Below are 23,827 nucleotides of genomic sequence, written 5' to 3'. Positions count from 1 at the left end.
GGGAACATAAGGAAGGGTAAATAAATAAATGAACAGGATAACTTTAGGGAAGTGCTTCAAGACAACGGATGTGACAGAAAAGGCTACTTTACATCGTTGACCAAGCAAAGACTCTCTAAGCAGATACCTGTAATGTTCTGCCTACTTTCAGTTTTCCTGAACGTGAGAGATGAGGGAGAATCTTCTATCTTGCTTATGCTACTATTTTTTCTTTTTTCTGTTAACTACAACCTCACTGAACTCTAAACAAATATAACTATGGTTTGAGGTAATCTCAATACAAAATTTTCATAGCAGTGTCTGCTGACTCTAAAGTCCATGCACAAAAGAAAAATAACAAGTCAAGACCCTCTTGATTAAAAAAAGAGAAAGGAGGAGTTCCTTCGTGGCTCAGCAGTTTACAAACCTGACTAGGATCCATGAGGATGCAGGTTCGATCCCTGGCCTCACTCAATGGGTTAAGGATCTGGTGCTGCTGTGAGCTGTGATGTAGGTCACAGACGCGGCTCACATCTTGATGTTGCTGTGGCCATGGCATAGGCCAGCAGCTGTAGCTTCGATTTGACCCCTAGGCCTGGGAACTTCCATATGCTGTAGGTGCGACCCTAAAAAGAAAAAAAAAGAGAGAGTTAAAAAAAAGAAAGGATTTATCCAGCTATAAAAACAAATAATGAAAGTATGGTAATTGAAAATGCAAAAATATTAGTACAAAAATAAAACAAAAAAATATAGCACTAAAATAAATATATCCTGAATAACTGAGAATTTACTAAAAGGTAAAAAGTAGCATCTCAAATCAGGAAAGTAATGAATCTTTAACTATTGTTGAGATAAGCAATCCAATCGGGAAAAAGTTAATTTCAGCTTCGGACATTTACAAAGATAGAATCAAGAATGACAAGATTCTGTAGAAGTCTATGTGCATATGTGAGGTGTGTATTGATATAGGAGCACATCATTATGAGCTGAGGACCAGAAAAGATTTCTTAGACTAATACAAAATTAAAAAGCCATAAAGGACGAAACTGATAAAGTTAACATTATGATCTAAAAATCTTCAAATAACAAAAGACACTAAAAATGAAATTACAAGTTAAAAGATCAGGAGAAAAATATTTACAACACACAACAAAGAACTATTCTCCAATAGAGAAGTCTAGAAAGCAATAAGCATTCAATAGATAAATGAGCAAAATTAATATGCTAGAACTACCCAGAGAAAATATTAATGGTAACACTTTTGCTTCAGGCATTAAATGGACTAGCTTTACCGATGAGGAACTATGTGACATTCTAATTCAGACCAACTTAAGACATTTTCATTCCAGTGTTGGGTACACAGAAGTTGTCAAAAAAGTGTCAGTAAAAATAAGCAATGAGTATACTCCAAAGGCAGAATTGCCTCAGAAGCAAATGCCTGTGGCTAGCATTAGTTTTCAGGCCTTTGTTAAAGTGGAACACTCTGTAGGAGATGCTAGATCAAGTCAAGTTCTCTGGAACAGATGCTAATGTGATCCTAACTCAATAGTCACTTCTGGTTCCTACAAGAAATAGTCACAAATCTTCTCTGGAATAAAGCAAACTCAATCTTGGCTGTCAGCTTTAATCTGATTTACCCATCTACTGGAGTTTTAAATTCCACAATTGCATTTTTCACTTCTAAATGTCCTATTTGGTTTATTAAATCATATCTTTGCATTCATTTTTAATAGAAAATTGTTACTTGCTCATTTCTGTGATTCTAACTTTTATTTTTAACTGTTTATAAAGGTTTTTAATACTGGATAATTGACCATCCAATGTTTGAAGTCATTAGCATTCCAACTGTGTTGCTACTTCCCTTAGGGTGACTTTTCCTCATAGGTTTCACCTTTAAAGGTGAACCTGTGCAAAAACAACCCAACTGGAAAATGCGCAGAAGACTTAAATAGATATTTTTCTCCAGAATACATATGGATGGCCTAAGTAGGCACATGAAAAAATGTTCAAATCACTAATTAGTAGAGAAATGCAAATGAAAACTACAATGATACACTACCTCACACTGGTAAGAATGGCCACCAATAATAAATCTACAATAACAAAAGCAGGAGAGAGTGTAGAGAAAAGGGAACCATCCTACACTATTGGTGGGATTGTAAATTGGTTACAACCACTATGGAAAACACTACAGAGGTTCTTCAGAAAACTAAATATAGAACTACCATAAGATCCAGCAATCCCACTCCTGGCTATATATCCAAACAAAACATTCATTCAAAAAGATACATGCACCCCTATGTTCACTGCAGCACTATTCACAATAATCAAGATATGAAAACAACCTAAACGTCCATCAATAGATGAATGGATTAAGAAGTGGTACATATATACAATGGAATACTACTCAGCCATAAAAAAGAACAAAATAATGCCATTTGCAGCAACATGGAGGCAACTAGAAAATATACTAAGTGAAATAAGTCAGAGAGAGAAAGACAAATGCCGTATGATATCACTTATATGTGGAATCTAAAATATGGCACAAATAAACCTATCTGCAAAACAGAAACAGATTCACAGACATAGAGAACAGACTTGTTGCCTAGGGGGATGGGGAATGGGGGATGGAGTGGGATGGATTGGGAGTTTGGGGTTATTAGATGCAAACTATTACATTCAGAATGGATAAACATTAAGATCTTACTATATAGCACAAGGAACTATATCCAGTCTCCTGGGATATACCATGATGGAAAACAATATATAAAAAAGAATGCATATATGTATGACTGAGTCACTTTGCTGTACAGCAGAAAGGGGCACAACATTGTAAATTAACTGACTTTAATTTAAAAAAGGTGAACATGTGCATACATACCAGAAAAGAATGAAATGACATTATTAAAGTGCTAAAAGAAAAAAAAAGCCAACCTATAATTCTGATCTCGTTCCTGACATCACTGTCTACATAAATAACATAATCTAAAAACTGTCAGAAATAAGAACTTAACAGGGGGTTGGCATATGATTTTTTTAAAAGCAATCTACATTTCTATATACTAGGAGCAGAAAAGGCAATTACCACAAATGTTATTTAGAATAGCAAAAAAAAAAAAAAAAAAGCCTAGGAGTAAACACAAGAAACAAATGGTATGCAATCTGTGTAGATAAAATTACATCACACTTTATTGAAAGATGCTAAGGAAGGTGTGCATAAATAAAGACATAAATCATGTTTATAGCTAGAAGCCTCAAAATTATAAAGAAATTAACTGAAGAACAACGGACCTATGGACTCAAGGCCATGTCAGTTCCAATTCTGGCAAAGATTTTTTTGTGGGGGGGCATTGGAATTTAAACTGATGCTTAAATTTAAATGGAATAGCAAAATCCTAAGAACAGTGATATTAATCAAGAAAAGCAGTGAAGGAGTTCCCAATGTGCCTCAGTGGTAACGAACCTAACTAATATCCGTGAGGACACAGGTTCTATCCCTGCCCTCTCTCAGTGGGTTAAGGATCTGGTACTGCTGTGAGCTGTGGTGTAGGTCACAGATGGGGCTTGGATCTGGCGTTGCTGTGGCTGTGCTGCAGCTCGGATTGGACCCCTAGCCTGCGAACTTCCATATGCCGTAGGTGCAGCCCTAAAAAGAAGAAAGAAAGAAGGAAAGAAGGAAAGAAGGAAAGAAGGAAAGAAGGAAGGAAGGAAGGAAGGAAGGAAGGAAGGAAGGAAGGAAGGAAAGAAAGAAAGAAAGAAAGAAAGAAAGAAAGAAAGAAAGAAAGAAAGAAAGAAAGAAAGAAAGAAAGAAAGAAAAAGATAGAAAAGCAGGCAAAGTGGGTTGAAAGTGGAGGAAGGAAGGTATAAAAGTAGAAATAGAAGGGGATATAAAAAAGAAAGAGAAGTAGGTAGGGAACATGCCTTCACAGATGTAAAATTTATTTTGAAGTTATAGTAAAATGAGTAGTATGCTATTAGAAATATGCAAATTAACCAATGAGATAAAACAGAGATTTAAAAATATATATTAAATAAAAAAAAAAAAAAAAAGATTATGGAGACCCCCCCACAGCACAGCAGAAATGAATCCAACTAGTAAACATGAGGTTGCAGGTTCGATCCCTGGCCTCGCTCAGTGGGTTAAGGATCCGGCATTGCTATGAGCTGTGGTGCAGGTTGCAGATGTGGCTCGGATCTGACGTTGCTGTGGCTGGGATGTAGGCCAGCAGTTGTAGCTCCAATTAGACCCCTAGCCTGGGAACCTCCATATGCCACAGGTATGGCCCTAAAAAGAAAAAAAAAAAAAAAATTAAATGAAAAAATAGGTAAGCCTAGAAAAGACCATGCCTATACAGGTACTGCACTTCACTTTACTGTGCTTCACAGATAGTAAGTTTTTTTAGAAACTGAAGGTTTGTGGCAACAAAACTATCGGCACCATTTTTCCAACAGCATTTGCTCATTTTTTGACTCTAACATTTTGATAATTCTCACAACATTTCAAACTTTTTCATTATTATTATACTTGTAATGGTGGTCAGTGATCTTTGATGTTACTACAGTAATTGTTTTGGGTCACCACAAACAACACCCATGAGACTGCCAACTTAATGGATAAATATTGTGTGTACTCTGACTGCTCTGCCAACCAGCTGTTCCCCTCTTCCTCTCCTCAGGCCTCCCTACTCCCTGAGGCACAATAATACTGAAATTAGACCAAGTAGTAACCCTACAATGCCTTCTAAGCATTCAAGTGAAAGGAAGACTCACTGTCTCTCACTTTAAATCAAAAGCTAGAAATGATAAGACTATGAGGAAGGCCCGCCAAAAGCCAAGAGGCAGAAAGCTAGGCCACCTGTGCCAGGTAGTCAAGTTGTAAACACAAAAAGAAACATTCTTGAAGGAAATTAAAAGTACCATTCCAGTGAACACACAAATGGTAAGAAAGTGAAACAGCCATACTGCCAATATGAAGAAGTTTTACAAGTCTGGTTAGAAGACCAAACCAGCCACAGCACTGTCTTCGACCAAAGCCTGATCTAGAGCAAGGTCCTAACTCTTCAATTCTATGAAGGTTGAGAGAGGTGAGGAAGCTGCAGAAGAAAAGTATGAAGCTAGTGAGAATTGGCTCATGAGGTTTAAGAAATGAAGCTGTCTCTATAACATAAAAGTGCAAAGTGAAGCAGCAAGTACTGATAAAGAAATTACTACACGTTATCCAGATTTAGCTAAGATAATAATTAATGAAAGTGTCTACACTAAACAACATACTTCCAATGTAGACACAACAGCTTACACTGGAAGAAGATGCCATCTAGGACTTCCATAGCCAGAGAGGAGAAGTCAATGCCCGGCTTCAAAGCTTCAAAGGACAGGATGACTCTCCTTTTAGTGATTTAATGCTGCTGACAATTTTAAGTTGAAGCCAGTGCTCACTTATCATTCTGAAAATCCTTAAGGCCCTTAAGCATTACGCTAAAATTAAAAAAAAAAAAGAACATATGTATGTACATATCATATATATAAAATATGTATGACTGAGTCACTTTGCCATACAGCAGAAATTGGCACAAGACTGTAAATCAACTATACTTTAATAATAAAAAAAATTACACTAAAATTTACTCTGCCTGTGCTCTATAATGGAACCAAGCCTGGATAACAGCACGTCTATTTACAACATGGTTTACTGAGTATTTAAATCCATTCACTGTTGAGACCAACTGCTCAGGGAAAAAGATTCCCTTCAAAATATTACTGCTTGCTGACAACACACCTGGTCACCCAAGAGCACTGGTGAAAATGTACAAGATTAATGTTGCTTTCATGTTTGCTAAAGCTCTGCAGCCCATGGATCAAGGAGTCATTTCATCTTTCTTTCTTTTTTTTTAAAGGGCTACACATGCACCATATAGAAGTTCCCGGGCTGGGGGGCAGGGGTCGAATCAGAGCTGTAGCTGCAGGCCTACACCACAGCCACAGCAATGTAGGATCTAAGCCACATATTCGATCTACACCACAGATCATGACAAAGCTGTAACCTTAACCCAATGAGTGAGGCTGGGGATCAAACCCATGTTCTCATGGATCCTAGTTGGGTTCATTACTGCTGAGCCACAATGGGAAATGCTCATTTCATCTTTCAAGTTTTACTATTAGAGAAACACATTTTGTAAAGTGATATTTGTGATCACAGACAGTGATTCCTCTGATGGATTTGGGCAAAGTAAACTAAAAGTCTTCTAGAAAGGTTTTCAATATAATCTTTCTTAAATGCCTCTCCTATAAGATGGATATGATGATAATACCTACCTCATTGAGGTACTAGGAAAAGTAAATTGTTATAAAACTTTTCTTAGCATAGCACCTGGTACATTGTAAGGAGTAATAATTACTAAGTTTTGACTTTTTATTATTTTATTTTATTTTATTTATTTTATTTTTTTATTTTTTTGCCTTTTCTAGGGCCGCACCTGCGGCATATGGAGGTTCCAAGGCTAGGGGTCAAATCAGAGCTGTAGCCACCGGCCTACACCAGAGCCACAGCAACACCAGATCCGAGCCAAGTCTGCGACCTAGACCACAGCTCGTGGAAACAACAAATCCTTAACCCACTGAGCAAGGCCAGGGATCGAACCCTCAACCTCACGGTTCCTAGTTGGATTCATTTCTGCTCCACCACAATGGGAACTCCAGCTCTGACTTTTTAAATAAGCCTATAGACTGACAGGTCAAAAGAATTATCTAGGACTATAGATATTGATTTATACAGAATAATTAAGAAATGCCACTCATTAAAAAAAAAAAAAAGCTTCCATGACATTTCTGATAGACAAGATAGATTAATACCAGAATGACAACCAATCATAACATACTAAACACAATGACTAGTACAAAATAGACAATAAGTAATGGCTGAATGGATTAGCAACGTGTGGGAAAAAAAATATTAGCATAACTGTTGAAGACAGGTTAAAGTGACAAGCTTTGTCTTTTACATTAGTGAAGACACTAATGTCATCTACACAAACAAATCAAAACAAACAAAACCCACAATAAACAAACTAAAATTAACAGGCCTAAAACTACAAAAACACAGGGCAAAAGCTTCCTGACATTGAACTTGGCAAAGATTTGTTGGATATGACAACAAAGGCGCAGGCAACAAAAGAAAATTAGACAGTTGGACTTCACAAAAATTTTTAAACTTTGTGAATCAAAAGTTTTAACAGGGTAAAAAAGACAACCCACAGAAAAGAATATTTGCAAATCACTCATCTAAAAAGGGAGTAATATACAGAACTCCCAAAACTCAGTAACAGAAAAACAACCTGATTAAAAAATGGGCAAAGTCAGAGTTCCTGTCATGGCATAGCGGAAATAAATCCAACTAGGAACCATGAGGTTGCGGATTTGATCCCTGGCTTTCTCAGTGGATTAAGGATCCAGCGTTGCCATGAGCTGTGGTGTAGGTCACAGATGTGGCTCCAATCTGATGTTGCTGTGGCTGTGGCCTGCAGCTATAGCTCTGATTCGACCCCTAGCCTGGGAACCTCCATGTGTCATGGGTGAGGCCCTAAAAAGAAAAAAAAAAAGAAAAGAAAAAAGAAAGAAAGAAAAGAAAATGGGCAGGAGTTCCCGTCGTGGCTCAGTGGTTAACGGATCCGACTAGGAACCATGAGGTTGCGGGTTCAATCCCTGGCCTTGCTCAGTGGGTTAAGGATCCGGTGCTGCCATAAGCTGTGGTGTAGGTCACAGACGCGGCTCGGATCCCGCATTGATGTGGCTGTGGTGTAGGCCAGCAGCTACAGCTCTGATTGGACCCCTAGCCTTGGAACCTCCATATGCCACAGGAGCGGCCCAAGAAATGGCAAAAAAAAAAAAAAAAAAAAAGACAAAAACAAAGAAAAGAAAATGGGCAAAGTACTTAAAAGGGTGAATTCTCCAAATATACAAATGGCCAAAAAGCACACAAAAAGATGTGCAATATTACTAACTATCAGGGAAGTACAAATTGAAACTACAGTGAAGTACTACTTTATATCCACTGGCATAGCTATTATCGAATGAAACAAAACAAAATCAGAAAAGAACAAGTGTCAGCAAAGATGCAGAGAAATTCAAACCCTTGTACACCATTAATGGGATTATAAAATGGTAGAGTTGCTATGGAAAACAGAATATGTTTGTTTTTTTTTTTTTTAAATGGGAGAGTTGCTATGGAAAACAGAATATCAGTTCCTCAAAAAATTAAAAACAGGAGTTCCTGTCACGGCACAGTGGAAACAAATCTGACTAGGAACCATGAGGTTGCAGGTTCGATCCCTGGCCTTGCTCAGTGGGTTAAGGATCTGACGTCCTAAAAATAGAATTACCATATGATCCAGTAATTCTACTTCAGGGTATATATGAATTGAAAACAGACTGGAAAAGGTATCTGTACACTCATGTTAAAAGCAGTGTTATTCACAAAAGCTAAAATGTGGAAGCAACCCAACTGCCACAGATGGATGAATGAATAAACAAAATATGGTATACACAATGAAATACTAGTTTTAATTTTTTTTTTTTTTTTGTATTTTTGTCCTTTGTTGTTGTTGTTGTTGTTGTTGCTATTTCTTGGGCCGCTCCCGCGGCATATGGAGGTTCCCAGGCTAGGGGTCCCATCGGAGCTGTAGCCACCGGCCTACGCCAGAGCCACAGCAACGCGGGATCCGAGCCACGTCTGCAACCTACACCACAGCTCACAGCAACGCCGGATCGTTAACCCACTGAGCAAGGGGAGGGACCGAACCCGCAACCTCATGGTTCCTAGTCGGATTCGTTAACCACTGCGCCACGACGGGAACTCCAAATATTAGTTTTAAAAGGGAAAAAGACAACTTACAGAATGGGAGAAAATAGTTTCAAATAATGCAACTGACAAGGGCATAATCTCTAAAATATACAAACTACTTATACAACTCAATGGCAGAAAAGCCAACAACCCAATGGAAAAACGGGCAAAAGACCTGAGTAGACATTTCTCCAAAGACGATATACAGATGGGCAGCAAGCACATGAAAAAAAATGCTCAGTTATCACTGATTATTAGAGAAATGCAAATCAAAACTACCACAAGATACCACCTCACACCAGTCAGAATGGCTATCAACAGTAAGTCCACAAATAACAAATGCTGGAGGGGGTGTGGAGAAAAGGGATCCCTCCTGCACTGTTGGTGGGAATGTAAGCTGGTACAACCACTATGGAGATCAGTATGGAGATCCCTTAGAAATCTATACATAGAACTACCCTATGACCCAGCAATCCCACTCTTGGGCATATATCCAGACAAAACTTTCCTTGAAGACACATGCACTGCATGTATTCACAATACCCAAGACATGGAAACAACCCAAATGTCCACTGATTGGATTAGGAAGATGTGGTATAAGAGGAGTGGATCAAGAAGATGTGGTACATATACACAATGGAATATTACTCAGCCATTAAAAGGAAGAAAATACCAGCATTTTTAGCAACATGGATGGACCTAGAAATTATCATGCTAAGTGAAGTCAGCCATACAATGAGACACCAACATCAAATGCTTTCACTGACATGTGGCATCTGAAAAAAGGACAAACTGAACTTCTTTGCAGAACAGATGCTGACTCACAGACATTGAAAAACTTATGGTCTCCAGAGGAGACAGTTTGGGGGGTGGGGGGATGTGCTTGGGTTATGGGGTGGAAATCCTGTGAAACTGGATTGTTATGATCATCATATAACTACAGATGTGATAAATTCATTTGAGTAATAAAAAAAAGAAAATTAATTTCAAAAATCAAAAACATTATTTTCCCAAGTCTCCCCACGACCTCTAAGCTTCTCCCTGTCGTAAACCCAGGCTCCCACCTTTGAGTTTCTCTGATGCTTTGTCGAGAGACATGTTTCTACAATATTTTCTTAGCCTCTTTGCTTCTATTTTCTATGCTGAAAACTCCATCTTGTCCTTCCTTACTTTAACCCATATTCCTGCTTGAAAAACCGTCACAGTGCTAGTAAATGATCTAAGCTTAAGAACAAAGACCTAAAGGCGTAAGTTATTCATGCGGTCAGTTGAATGAGGACATAATGAGTTGGTATAGGCATGCCATTTGCACAGCATGGTATGTCCTCTAAAGAATAAAAGAAAGAGGAGCCTCATGGCCCCAAGGGGTTTATGAGGGGTCGTTACCAAGATATGCATTAGCAAGGAGAACTGAGGTACAAACCTAGGCACCTCAGGTTGCTGCAGATAGGCACACAGTCTGCAGAAGCACAGTGGTGATTCTCTAGATGCTATGCATAGATAGCTGAACACCAAGCTTCCTCAATGCTAATGATTGTTAAATGCCTAAAGGTCAGAATAAAAGCTTAATGAGCAACCAGCTATGTGACTTTTACAATAATTTTAAAAAACCCTATATCCTGCACCTACAACCCCCTCCTCACTTGACGTAATCCTAAAGAGCACAATAAAAACAGTGAGGTTTCCTGAGGTGGCGCTCTTTGTCTCTGAGACCTTGAGTCCCCTGGTTCCCACCTTTAATTAAGAAAAAAAAGATGTGGTATATATACACAATGGAATACTACTCAGCCATAAAAAGGACAAAATAATGCCATTTGCAGCAACATGGATGGAACTAGAGACTCTCATACTGAGTGAAATAAGTCAGAAAGAGAAAGACAAATACCGTATGGCATCACTTATATCTGGAATCTAATATACAGCACAAATGAACCTTTCCACAGAAAAGCAAATCAAGGACTTAGAGAAGAGACTTGTGGTTGCCAAGAGGGAGGGGAAGGGAGTGGGATGGACTGGGAGCTTGAGGTTCAGGTAATAGATGCAGACTATTACCTTTGGATTGGATAAGCAATGAGATCCCACTGTGTAGCACTGGGAACTATGTCTCGTCACTTACAATGGAGCATGCTAATGCAAGAAAAAAGAATGTATACTTATATGTGTAACTGGGTCACCATGCTGTACAGCAGAAAACTGACGGAACACTGTAAACCAGGAATAATGAAAAAAATTAAAATCATTATAAAGGTGTAAAAAAAAAAAGTTCTTTAAACACCAAAAAAAATTTTTTTTGACATATGTTACAACACAAATTAATCTTGAGGACATTATTATAAGTGAAATAAGACAGTCTCATACACACACACCACACACACAAAAACGTGTACAATTCCACTTACATGAGATACTTAAGAGTTCTAGAGACTGACAGTGGTGACGGTGATATAAATGTATTTAATACCACTGAACTGTACACTTAAGGATGGTTAAGATGGTAAATCTTAAGTGTAGTTTACAACCAATTTTAAAGTTAAGGAAAAAGAATCAGGCCAGTTTAAAACAACAAAAAGCACACTGAGTTTTAGGCATTTTAAGCTGAGGAAATAAACCTGGGGTTCAGAATACAGCAAAGAAAAGTACCCTAAGTCTTAGTTCAAATTCCTAGGTACTACATCCTGGAGCCAGGAAGAACCAAAGAGACAAGGAGTCTTGGAAAAGAAAAACTACAATCTAGCTTTGAATTTAGTTACTTAATTCAATCTTGGTCAATCTGCTCATCTGCTGTCAACCAGGAAATTAGATAAATTCTCTTTCTGGAGGCAATTAATCCAAAACGTCTACAATTATTTTTACACGTATTTGACACTGACTCAATAATTACTAAGTTCACATCAAGAAAGAGGACTAAAAAGCCAAAGAAAAGAAAAAGACTTACAGATAACCTGAATGTTGGGAACATTAGGTATGAACTTTAAAATAATAATGACCAAGTGTTGAAGAAGGCAGAAGATGGTTAAAAATAGAGAACAAAGATTATTAAAAAATAAATGCAGATTGTGGTTTCTGATAATGGCAGAGTAGCTTAATCATTATAAAATCAACATACATTTTAAAAAGGCAACTTTTTTTTTTTTTGCTTTTTAGGGCCTCACCCATGGCATATGGAAGTTCTCAGGCTACAGGTTGACTTGGAGCTACAGCTGCTGGACTATGCCACAACCATGGCAATGTCAGATCCTTAACCCACTGAGCAAGGCCAGGAATTGAACCCACATCCTCATGGATTCTAGTCAGGTTCATTAACTGCTGAGCCACAAAGGGAACTCCCAAGGGAACCATTTTTTAAAATGGAAAAAAAGCAGCCAGAAACTAGAGAGAAGTCAATCCTTGAAATCTGGAAACAACAATAGGTAAGATTTGTGAGTTTATGTCTTCTGGTCTGAAAGCACACTCCAGTCTGTGCAGCTATATTTCTGATGTCAGAGGACAGACTGCGATGCTAAAAAAGCACTCAGACTTAGAGAAGATATACCAGAATATAAGGCTCAACAGAGGAGTAATCTCTCAAATCTGCTTATAAATCTGACCTAATCATTGATTGATGGAAGAACTACTTATACCCAAGGGAACACTCCAGGTAGCCTAACAACAACAGCAATAGGAAGGGAAAAGAACTGAGTATTTCAGTTTCTACTCAAACTAAGAAAGACTTAAGTTTGAAATTTAAGAACTGTCAAGTTAAAGTAAAATAAAGTCTTCTAAATTAAAAAAATCAGTTTTCAGAAGAATGTAACTGAATCCAAAGTCAATAGTTACTAGACATGTGAAAAACAGAGTCACTAAATATTCTGAACACAATGAAAATTATAAGACACAGGAAAAACAAGAAAATGGGATCTAGAGTTAAAAAAAAAAATGTTGGCAGAAAGTAATCCTAAAATGAGCCAGATATTGCAATTAGCAGGCAAAGAGTTTTAAGAAAGCATCCAAATATGCTGATAGACTTAAAGGAACATAAAGATCAAAGAAAATAAAAATCTTGGTATAGGCAGGAAAATATTAAGCAAAGCCTACTGCATATGAAATTTAATTCACAAAAGAACAAAAGACAATAGCACCAAGAAAAAAAAAAATAAAGAAATAAGGACAGAACATTTCCCACAGTTAGGGGGAAAAAAAGTTATAGATCCAAGAAGCTCAGTAAAACCCAAGCAGAAAAAATACAAAGAAACCCACAGCTAGAGTCAAACAGAATTGAAGTCAAAGCTAAAGAGAAAATCTTAAAAGTAATGAGAGAAAAAATAAATAAAAACAAAAGTGTATACACGAGAACAATGATATGAATGAAAACTGACTTTCCATCATAAACAGTGGGAACCAGAAAATACCGGAATAACATCTTTAAGTCTTCACAATAAAGACTGGGTCAGCCTATAATTTATAATTAAAAACAGTAACAAACCACCCTTCTAAAGTGAAGGCAAACAGGAGTTCCCATCATGGCGCAGTGGAAACAAATCTGACTAGAAACCATGAGGTTGCAGGTTTGAGCCCTGGCTTAGCTCAGTGGGTTAAGGATCCAGCGTTGCCGTGAGCTGTGGTGTAGGTCACAGACTCAGCTCAGATCTGACATTGCTGTGGCTCTGGAGTATGCCAGCAGCAATAGCTCTGATTAGGTCCCTAGCCTGGGAACCTCCATATGCCATAGGTGTGGCCCTAAAAAGACAGAAGACAAAAAAAAAAAAAAAGTGGAGGCAAACAAAAATATTTCTCAGGAAGTGGAACACAGAAGAGTTGTCACCAGTAGACTTACGAAGCAAGAAAGATCTTTAGCTGAAGGGAAAAATACATGAAAACTGAACTCTATAGAAGAAAATGACAAGTGCTAGAAGTGTTTTAAAGAAAAAAAGGATATTTTAAGGAAAAAAGACTTTAAAGCTAAAATCATAACACTGTAGATTGCTATTTATAATATATGCTAATATAATACATATGGAAATAAAAATATATAGCACAGAAGAGAGTGGGATAAACAGAACTATATTGTTGCATTGTACCATGTTATTTTATATGTAGTACCATATTAACTCCAAACAGCGATAAACTGAAAATGAGTATCATAGCATATTGTAATCTCTATAGATCTACCAAACAAGAAATGCAAAAAGATATAATAAAAAGTCAGCAGAAGAATTAAAATATAAAATAATAGTTATTTATGCCAAAAGACAAAAACAGACAAACAAAATAGTAAAATATTGCAATTCGGTAGTAGCTCAGCAAGTTAAAGATGTGGTGCTGTCACTGCTGCGGTGTGGGTTTGATCCCTGGCCTTGGAACTTCTGCATGCCACGAACGTAGCCAACAACAACCAAGTAAAATATTAACCTAAATAAAACTACCAATAATCAAATTAAATGTAAAGGTCTAAAATTCCAGTTAAAAATGAAACAATTGTAGGATCTGATAGGAAAAGTACAACCCAGCTATATGCTTTGTGTAAAAGATACTACTTAAATACAAAGACACATATAAGCTTAAAAAAAGGAAAGAAAAAGATATAATATGCAACGATAACAGAGCTGAAGTGTTTATATTCAGCAGACAAAAAGGCATCAATACAAGAAATATTTTCAAATAAAGGTCATGTAATTATGATTAAAAGGCCAATTTATTAGAAAAAACAATTATAAATATGTGTATACCTAATAAAAGTTTCAAAGAAATAATGTAAAAAATGACAGAACTAAAGCAAAAAAAATAAACTCATTAGTATAGTTAGAATTTTAATACCCACTCTCAGTAATTGATGTAACTAGTCCAAAAAGAGAAAACCAGAGCTCCCATCATGGCTCAGTATCCATGAGGACACAGGTGCAATCCCTGGCCTTGCTCAGTGGGTTAAGGATCCAGCAATGCCGTGAGCCCTGGTATAGGTCACAGTCGTGGCTTGGATCTGCATTGCTATGCCTGTGGCTTAGGCCAGCAGCTGCAGCTCAGATTTGACCCCTAGCCTGGGGACCTTCATACGACGAGTGTAAGACCCTAAAAAAACCAAAGAAACAAACAAAGAAAAGAAAACCAAGAAATAGATATAAACACTACTAGCTACCTTGACCAGACTGACATTAACAAAAAACTTCTCCCCAAAAATGAATACATTTTTTCAAAGGGCATATGAAATATTCTCAAGGTTAACCACAATGAAGAGTCTCAAATTTAATTAAGATTGATATGTTTATAGAATATATTCTTTGATCAGAACAAAATTACATTAGAAAACAAATGAATAAAATATCTAGAAAAGTCCCAAATATTTTTTCAATTAAATAGAAGGGAAAGGAGAAAATATTTTGACATGAATGAAAAAGAAAACAAAACACTATAATTAGTTGGATGTTAAGTCAGTACTCATAAAGTTCATAGTTCTAAATTACTGATTTTTAAGTAAGCAATTGGTAGAAATCAAAGAATATATAAATCTAAGAAGAACAAACATAAAACTGTAAAATTTCTAAAACAAAGCACAAGAGAAAAATCTCTGTAACCTGGGCTCATACAAACTTTTAAAAAAAATTTTTATTGGAGTATGGTTGACCTACAAAGTTGTGTTAGTTTCAGGTGTACAGTAAGGTAAGTCATTCATATATATATTCCTTTTCGGATCTTTTCCACATAAGTTATTACACAGTTCTGAGTAGGTTACCCTGTGCTATACAGTAGGCCCTTGTTATCTATCCATTTTATATACAGTAATGTGCATATGTCCATCTCAGCCCCTTTATTTATCTCCTCCCTACCCCCACATTTAAACTTGGTAACCATAAATCTCGTTTCAAAATCTGAGTCTGTTTCTGTTTTATACAAACATTTCTTAGATAAAACATGAAAAGTATATTCTACAAAATTAAGAAAAAAATCAATGAACTAGACTTCAGTAAAATTAAAAACTTTTGCTCTGTAAAAAGACATTGGTAAGAAAATGATAAAACACATCACAAAGAAAATACTTTCTAATCACTATGGGACAATGGGCCTGGATGCTGAATATATAAAGCATTCTAAAAACTCAATCATAAGAAGCAAACAACTCAAAGGAAAAACAGCAAAAGATTTGAATACAGGAGTTCCCATCATGGCGCAGTGGTTAACGAATCCGACTAGGAACCATGAGGTTGCGGGTTCCATCTCTGCCCTTGCTCAGTGGGTTGAGGATCCGGCATTGCCGTGAGCTGTGGTGTAGGTTGCAGACGTGGCTCCTATCTAGGGTGGCTACAGCTCTGATTTGACCCCTAGCCTGGGAACCTCCATGTGTCGTGGGAGAGGCCCAAGAAATGGCAAAAAGACAAAAAAAAAAAAAAAAAGATTTGAATACACACTTCACCAAAGAAGGTAGTATAAAGATAGCAAATAAGCATAAGGACAGATGCTCAACATATTAATGACAGTAATAATAACCACTACAGACTTACTGGAAAGGTAAAAATCAAAAGAACTGACAATAATAAGCACTGACAAAGTTGGAGAGCAACTGGAACTCTCATCATTGCTGGTGGGACTGCAAAATGGTATAGTCTCTGGTAAACAGTTTGGTAGTTTCTTAAATAGTAAAACACATACTTACCTAATTGCCCAGCACTAATATTCTTAGATACTTACTACAGAGATGTGAAACCTATGTTCACATAAAAATCTGTATGTGTTTACAGCAACTTTATATAGAATCATCAAAAAGTATATACAATACAATATCCATCAGCAGGAAAACCAACATATTTACATTCAGAAAACACTGCTCACCAGTACAAGAGAACAATCTAAAAATCAAAATGATATGGATGAATTTCAAAAAAATGCTGAATGAAAAAAGTCAAATGTAAAAGAGTAGATAATGTAATTTTTCCATTTACTTAAAGTTCAAAGATAGACAAAAATGATCTACGGTGATAGACATAAGAATAGTAACTGCCAGAGGCAAGGGTTGTAAGTAATTGATTTGAAAGGAGCATAAAGATGATGGATATGTTCAGTATCTTGGTCTGAATTATGATTACACAGGTAAATGTTTGTCAAAATTCATTGAGCTCTATACTTAAGATCTGCGCACTTTACCGCTTATAAATTATACCCAATAAAGAACCATTAGTTTTTTTAAAAAGGCATCATTATATTTATTTATGTATTATTCTGCCATGTCTTTTCCGCTTTTTAAAATATATTAATTTTTAAATGAGACCAAGTTTTAACTACTTAATTTATTTACCTGAAAGATGTTGTTCCATTCTCTTTTATTTTGTTTTTCTGAATAGGTGATTGAAGTGACAGAATTTTATTTCCTGGCAGAGTGATTTGTTTTAGAATGGATGCTATAAAAACAAAAGAAAGAAAAGGAATTTTTAAAAAAGCAATTGCACCACATTAGTAAAAATTCAGGACAACAGCTTTTAATATGTATAGAACAATCAAAGAAAATTTCAAGCTGTCCTAGAATTATGTTCAAATTCATTCATAACAATGAACTTATTACCTACACAAGTAATCATTAAAATCAAGACCTCTCCGGAGTTCCCATCATGGTGCAGTGGTTAACGAATCTGACTAGGCACCATGAGGTTGCGGGTTCGGTCCCCGCCCTTGCTCAGTGGGTTGACATCCGGCGTTGCCGTGAGCTGTGGTGTAGATTGCAGATGCGGCTCAGATCCCAAGTTGCTGTGGCTCTGGTGTAGGCCGGGGGCTACAGCTCTGATTTGACCCCTAGCCTGGGAACCTCCATATGCCGCGGGAGTGGCTCAAAGAAATAGCAAAAAGACAAAAAGAAAAAAGAAAAAAATCAAGACCTCTCCATTTCTTTTTATATGGTCCTCAAATTCTCTATGGAATTGCTAGCATTATAAAAATATTTATGCAGAAAAGGTGACAGAAACATGTTAATAATATATCCTTTAGGAGTTTCCGTCATGACTCAGTGGAAATGAACCTGACTAGTATCCATGAGGATGCAGGTTCGATCCCTGGCCATGCTCAGGTTAATGATGTGACATTGCTGTAAGCTATGGTGTAGGTCACAGACCCAGCTCAGATCTGGCTTTGCTGTGGCTGTGGCGTAGGCCAGGAGCTATAGCTCCGATTCAACCCCTCTCCTGGGAACTTCCATATGCCATGGGTGTGGCCCTGAAAAGACAATGTATGTGTGTGTGTGTATATATATATATATACACACACACATATATTTCCTTTCTATTGGTATTTTATTTAATTTTTTTTTATTTTTATTTTTTTTGCCTTTTCCAGGGCCACTCCTGCGGCACATGGAGGTTCCCAGGGTAGGGGTCGAATTGGAGCCATAGCCACCGGCCTATGCCACAGTCACAACAATGCAGGATCTGAGCCACATCTGTAACCTACACCACAGCTCACAGCAATGCTGGATCCTTAACCCATTGAGCAAGGCCAGGGATCAAACTCGTAACCTCAAAGTTCCTAGTCGGATTCGTTAACCACTGAGCTACAATGGGAACTCCCTCTATTGGTATTTTAGAAATATATAAAACCCCTTTTATTTGTAAGACTGACCTCCAAACAGAGAAAGAAGCATACTTTTAAAAGAAATAAGGCAATAGCAAATTTTATGTTTAAAAAAGCACTTTACTTACTAGTAGATTGTTTTATCTAGTTACAAAACTCCATGAATAGTGCTTCTTTTAATATAAAACAGTATATACCCTTAGGAATTCTCTTGTGGCACAGTGGGTTAAGAATTTGGCATTGGCACTGCAGCATTATGAGTCAATCTCTGGCCCAGGAACTTCAACAGGCCACAGTGCCCCCAGTGCCTCAAAAAACACACACACACACAGGGAGTTCCCATTGTGGCACAGTGGTTAATGAATCCGACTAGGAACCATGAGGTTACGGGTTCAATCCCTGCCCTTGCTCAGTGGGTTAAGGATCCGGAGTTGCCGTCAGCTGTGGTGTAGGTTGCAGACGCGGCTCGGATCCCGCGTTGCTGTGGCTCTGGCATGGGCCAGCGGCTACAGCTCCAATTAGACTCCTAGCCTGGGAACCTCCATATTCCACGGGAGCAGCCCTAGAAAAGACAAAAAATAAATAAATAAATAAACACACACACAAACCCACCCCTAAAAAGTGGCTTTGTACAAAGAAAATAATAGTTATCTTGCAGCCTTCTCTTGAAGGTCTCAACTTAAAAGAAATCCACAGAACCCCATCATGTTCCAAACACAAGGTGATGAGGCAAGGGTAAGTGGGAATTTACCTTGAGGAAACTGACTGGCAGGTATTGCAGTGCTCACTGTCACTGTCTTCTGTCCAGATTTCTGAATGGTCAATGCTGAGGAATGGGAAAGTGTAGTCACTTGTTTTGCAAGGCCTCCTGAAGGCTGCTGGACTACCTGAAACAACAAGAACTATCAATATAATCATTCAACTCCACCTGCTTTAGGAAAGAACCAGCTTTCAACTGTAAAAACAGAACAAATGATTGTGTTCACCTAACTATACCTAAATATACCTTTATCTTAGCATCCAAGAATGCCTACTTAAAATTTAAATTTGTATGTAGCAAAACTATCTTATTCAAAAGTTGAAAACATGACAGTTTCACACTGTAATTTTCAGAGTGGAATTCAAATTTATATACTGCTCAATTTAAATCTCCAAATGGACCCTATTTTCATCTTTTAACCTAGCATGGAAAATGCCAAACATATACAAAAGCAGAAGGGACAATAAAATGAAACCACCTATACATTTTTACCCAGTTTCAATAATGATTAATTCTTGACCAATTTTATTTCATCTATATCCCTACTCACTTCCTTCTACCCTCATTAATTTTAAAGCAAATTCCAGATAAATCTTTTATCTATAAGCATTTCAAAATATACCTCTAAAAGATAACAACTTTCAATTTTTTTTTTAAAGTATCTGAAAAATGACAGTGCTAAATCCAGAGAATAAGGGTTGGGGATAAAGGAAGAAAAATTAAAGTAATAGCAGGGTTGTATTTTCAGTTTCAAAGAAGAAGACAAAATAGAATAGCAGAATTTCAATATTTTCACTTCAAAGAAGAAAAAAAATCACCATATATTTGAGCTAGCTATTGACAGTGAGCTATTTATAGGTCCTCAAACTCATATATGGCTAATATAAATGATCTAAGAGATAGACTTCAGAACAGAATTCTGGGGGTATAATTTATACTCTATTTTTTTGTAAATAAAATTTTAAGTCTAGTAAGTAACACAAGAAACCAAAAATGTCCCGGTAAATAATCATATAGGAACTAACGCCCCCTAAAGAAGAAATACAAGTTGCCATGATTCTAAAGAAAAAAACTCTTGAAAACAATGATGTATTTCAATTGAGATTATACTTCTGCATTTTGTTTTGTTTTGTTTTTGTCTTTCTGCCATTTTCTTGGGCCGCTCCCACGGCATATGGAGGTTCCCAGGCTAGGGGTCAAATCAGAGCTGTAGCCACCGGCCTACGCCAGAGCCACAGCAACGCTGGATCCGAGCCGCGTCTGCAACCTACACCACAGCTCACGGCAACGCTGGATCCTTAACCCACTGAGCAAGGGCAGGGAGCGAACCCGCAACCTCATGGTCCCTAGTCGGGTTCGTTAACCACTGCGCCACGACGGGAACTCCTACTTGTGCATTTTGAAGTGCTGGGAATCAGGTTTAAATTCTATAAATATACACTGAGACTCCCATTTACGCAATCAAATTGAAACTCAAAAGGAAACGGAAACACTAACAATTCTGGCTTATCTCCCTATTGCTTATTTATTTTCTTCCTTGATATCTCTTATTTGGTATTCTTTTCAGTATTTTAATCATGAAAGTAATAAAATGTTATTAGAAATCTGTTTATGAGTTATTCTTCATACCACCGTTTGACAGATACTCAAAAAAAAAAAAAAAAAAAATCCACAGCCTTAGCAGCTGGCTCTTGAGGTGGACAGAGGAGGCTCCATGCTTCCTGGGGATCAGCCAGGAAGGATGGGGGTGGAGAGGCAAGTGCCCCCAGCAGCAGTGTATGTCTCTAGCACAGAACAAGAAGTCTTGCAGCCTGCACTTGCACTCCTGAGCCAGGGATATGAGTGGCCCAGGCTACAGCTCAATTCAAGGCAAGTTCATGCAGGCAGCAGGAGGTAAATATGCCACTTGATTTAATAACCCTAGACCCCCATCATTCCTCATCCTAATGACTGTAACACTTGGTAGCTTATGTGCAGTATATTCCTGCACACTTGCTAAACAATATAACATAAAATACCATGAGTGAGAAAGTATAAAAGAATTCATTAGTGTTCTTTCAAAGAAGGTACCATTTTAGACCACATTATGCATCTTACGGAGACTGAAATTAGAAAGATGGATTTCAGTCTCTATAAGATGCCTAAAATGATATATCTGCTCCTACTTGGTGAGCAAAACAAAGAGCTTTTATATTTCTAAAAACATGTCCTTTATTTACTTTCCCTCCAAAAAAAGAACCACTAGAAAGAGACAACAGTGAAACAGTACATATCTTAACTTTTTCTCTTGACAAGTCAATTTCTGATGTGTTACTTGGATGTTAACATAATTTAATGTTCTAGTAGTTTGTAGAAACTGCAGGTCTAGAGCTATATAACATTCTTCAGGTGATAGTTTTTCTTAAAAAATTAATTATGATTTTTACATTAACTACAATCTGGGATATGTGATATGGAACTGTTCTTAAACTCCATAAGGAAAAGAAGAAAAGAAAAACAAGTATGTATTGGGAGTTCCTGTCATGGCGCAGTGGTTAATGAATCCGACTAGGAACCATGAGGTTGCGGTTCGATCCCTGGCCTTGCTCAGTGGGTTAAGGATCTGGCGTTGCCGTCAGCTGTGGTGTAGGGTCACAGACGAGGCTCGGATCCCGCGTTGCTGTGGCTCTGGTGTAGGCCAGAGGCTACAGCTCCGATTAGACCCCTAGCCTGGGAACCTCCATATGCCGCGGGAGCGGCCTTAGAAAAGGCAAAAAGACAAAAAAAAAAAAAAGTATGTATTAAAGTGTAGGAGAACACCCTTCACCTTTCTCTATATTTCAATCCCACCAATTCCCTGTTGATAAATACACAACAAACATTTATCTCCACATACCTCAAGTAGTATATGCACAGAAAGTTATTGGAATTGAGGGTAATATCTCCTCCAATTTCCAGGTAATAGTCAATGCGTGATTACTAGCACTTAACCACTAAGGTTGAGTTCTAGAATATAGAGGGCCCTAAACAAAAAGTATAAAAGTCAGGAAATACATATTAGTTATCAACCATTTCTTAGGAGCAGCCAATGTGGTTCTTGTGCCACTACTCCTCATATTCTGGGACAATGGCATATAACACTAAATGCCAATGCTTCTGTATACTCACATGCAGCCTCTGAATCTTAACACAGAGGTCCAGTAAAATTGGCATAACACTGTAAATCAATTATACCTCAGTTAAAAAAAAAAGGTTGAAATTTATTTGTTAAAAGGCCTCTGGAGTTCCCTGGTACTCTAGCAGTTAAGGATTCGGCATTGCTATGGTTCGGGATACTGCTGTGGCTCGGGTTTGATCCCTAACCCAGGATGTTGCAGGTGTGGCCAAATAAATAAATAAACAAAGGATCACCTAAACACTAAAAAGTTTGCTCAAGTGAATTCTTAATTATATTACCAGCACTTACAGAAGTCAGTAAATGCTGCTTCAAACTGAGAACCTATAAACTTCTATTAAAAAAATATAGGAGTTCCCGTCGTGGCGCAGTGGTTAACGAATCCGACTAGGAACCATGAGGTTGCGGGTTCGCTCCCTGCCCTTGCTCAGTGGGTTAATCTGGCGTTGCCATGAGCTGTGGTGTAGGTTGCAGACGCGGCTCGGATCCCGCGTTGCTGTGGCTCTGGTGTAGGCCGGTGGCTACAGCTCCGATTCAACCCCTAGCCTGGGAACCTCCATATGCTGCAGGAGCGGCCCAAGAAATAGCAACAACAACAACAACAAAAGACAAAAAGACAAAAGACCAAAAACAAAAAAAATAAATGTGCTTATTGTTTGATGATTTATATGAAGTTCTAGAAAGAGAAAAACTAATCTGTGGAAGAAAATTATCAAAAGAGTTTCTGCTTCTGGAGGTATGGAGGTGGGGACTCACTGGGAATGGACAGGAAACTTCAAGGTGAAAGGAACATTCTCCTTGTTTTTTCTTTTACTAATTTTTTTTCAACTTTTTATTTCAACTTCTTTAATAAAAACACTGGCCAGCTGCACTCAGACTGAAATGTACACCTTGAAAATAATTCCCCTTATCTAGTGAGAACTGAAGTCAATCAGCAGAGTTAAGTCTTACACAGTATTTCATACAAAAACGTACTTGTTGAAAATTCTTTAATGGTTTTCCCCACTTCAAAATAATTAGACATGAGAAAAAAATACAATTCAACAATAAAATTTTTCTAATATTCAGGTCAATTTACTTTAGGAGATCAGTTTTACTTCAACATAATGAAGATGAAAATTACCACATTAACAATATACTAATAATTAGTTGTTTTTCTCTTATATCTACAAAACAGTAATAGTTGGGAGAATGGTTGTTGAACATACTTGGTGACTTTTTTTTTTTTTTGTCTTTTGTCTTTTTTGGGCCACACCTGCAGCATATGGAGGTTCCCAGGCTAGGGGTCTAATCAGAGCTATAGCTGCCAGCCCTAGCCACAGCCCCAGCCTCACCAGATCTGAACCGCATCTGTGACCTACACCACAGCTCACGGCAATGTCGGATCCTTAACCCACTAAGTGAGGCTAGGGATCAAACCCACGTCCTCATGGATCTTAGTCCGGTTCGTTAACCAAAGAGCCACGATGGGAACTCCTTGGTGACTTTTTTATCAAATGTCTAAAATTCTGTTAAAGAAGAAATACAAGTAAGAGTCACCTAGGGAAATACATATATGAAATAAGGAAAATAC

General features: G+C 37.5%; 1 protein-coding gene across 1 annotated transcript in view; it reads right to left on the bottom strand.

Annotated features, from left to right (window-relative positions):
- The window catches only part of TAF4B (TATA-box binding protein associated factor 4b), a 117,115-nt gene that overhangs the window by 63,290 nt on the left and 29,998 nt on the right, over positions 1-23,827 (bottom strand). Inside the window, exons 8-9 of the mRNA XM_003127875.4 lie at positions 19,092-19,227; positions 17,079-17,181 (exon numbers count right to left, since the gene is read on the bottom strand). Coding sequence (XP_003127923.1) covers positions 17,079-17,181; positions 19,092-19,227 — 239 coding nt within the window. The remainder of the gene's footprint in view (positions 1-17,078; positions 17,182-19,091; positions 19,228-23,827) is intronic.

Source organism: Sus scrofa, chromosome 6, assembly GCF_054392235.1.
Source record: "Sus scrofa isolate SSC_HxYL_T2T_F1_AM1 chromosome 6, Sscrofa_HxYL_maternal_Yorkshire_Landrace_v2.0, whole genome shotgun sequence".
Lineage (NCBI taxonomy): Eukaryota > Metazoa > Chordata > Mammalia > Artiodactyla > Suidae > Sus > Sus scrofa.
Note: the sequence above shows the minus strand (reverse complement) of the source record. Positions and strands in the feature narration are given on the sequence as shown.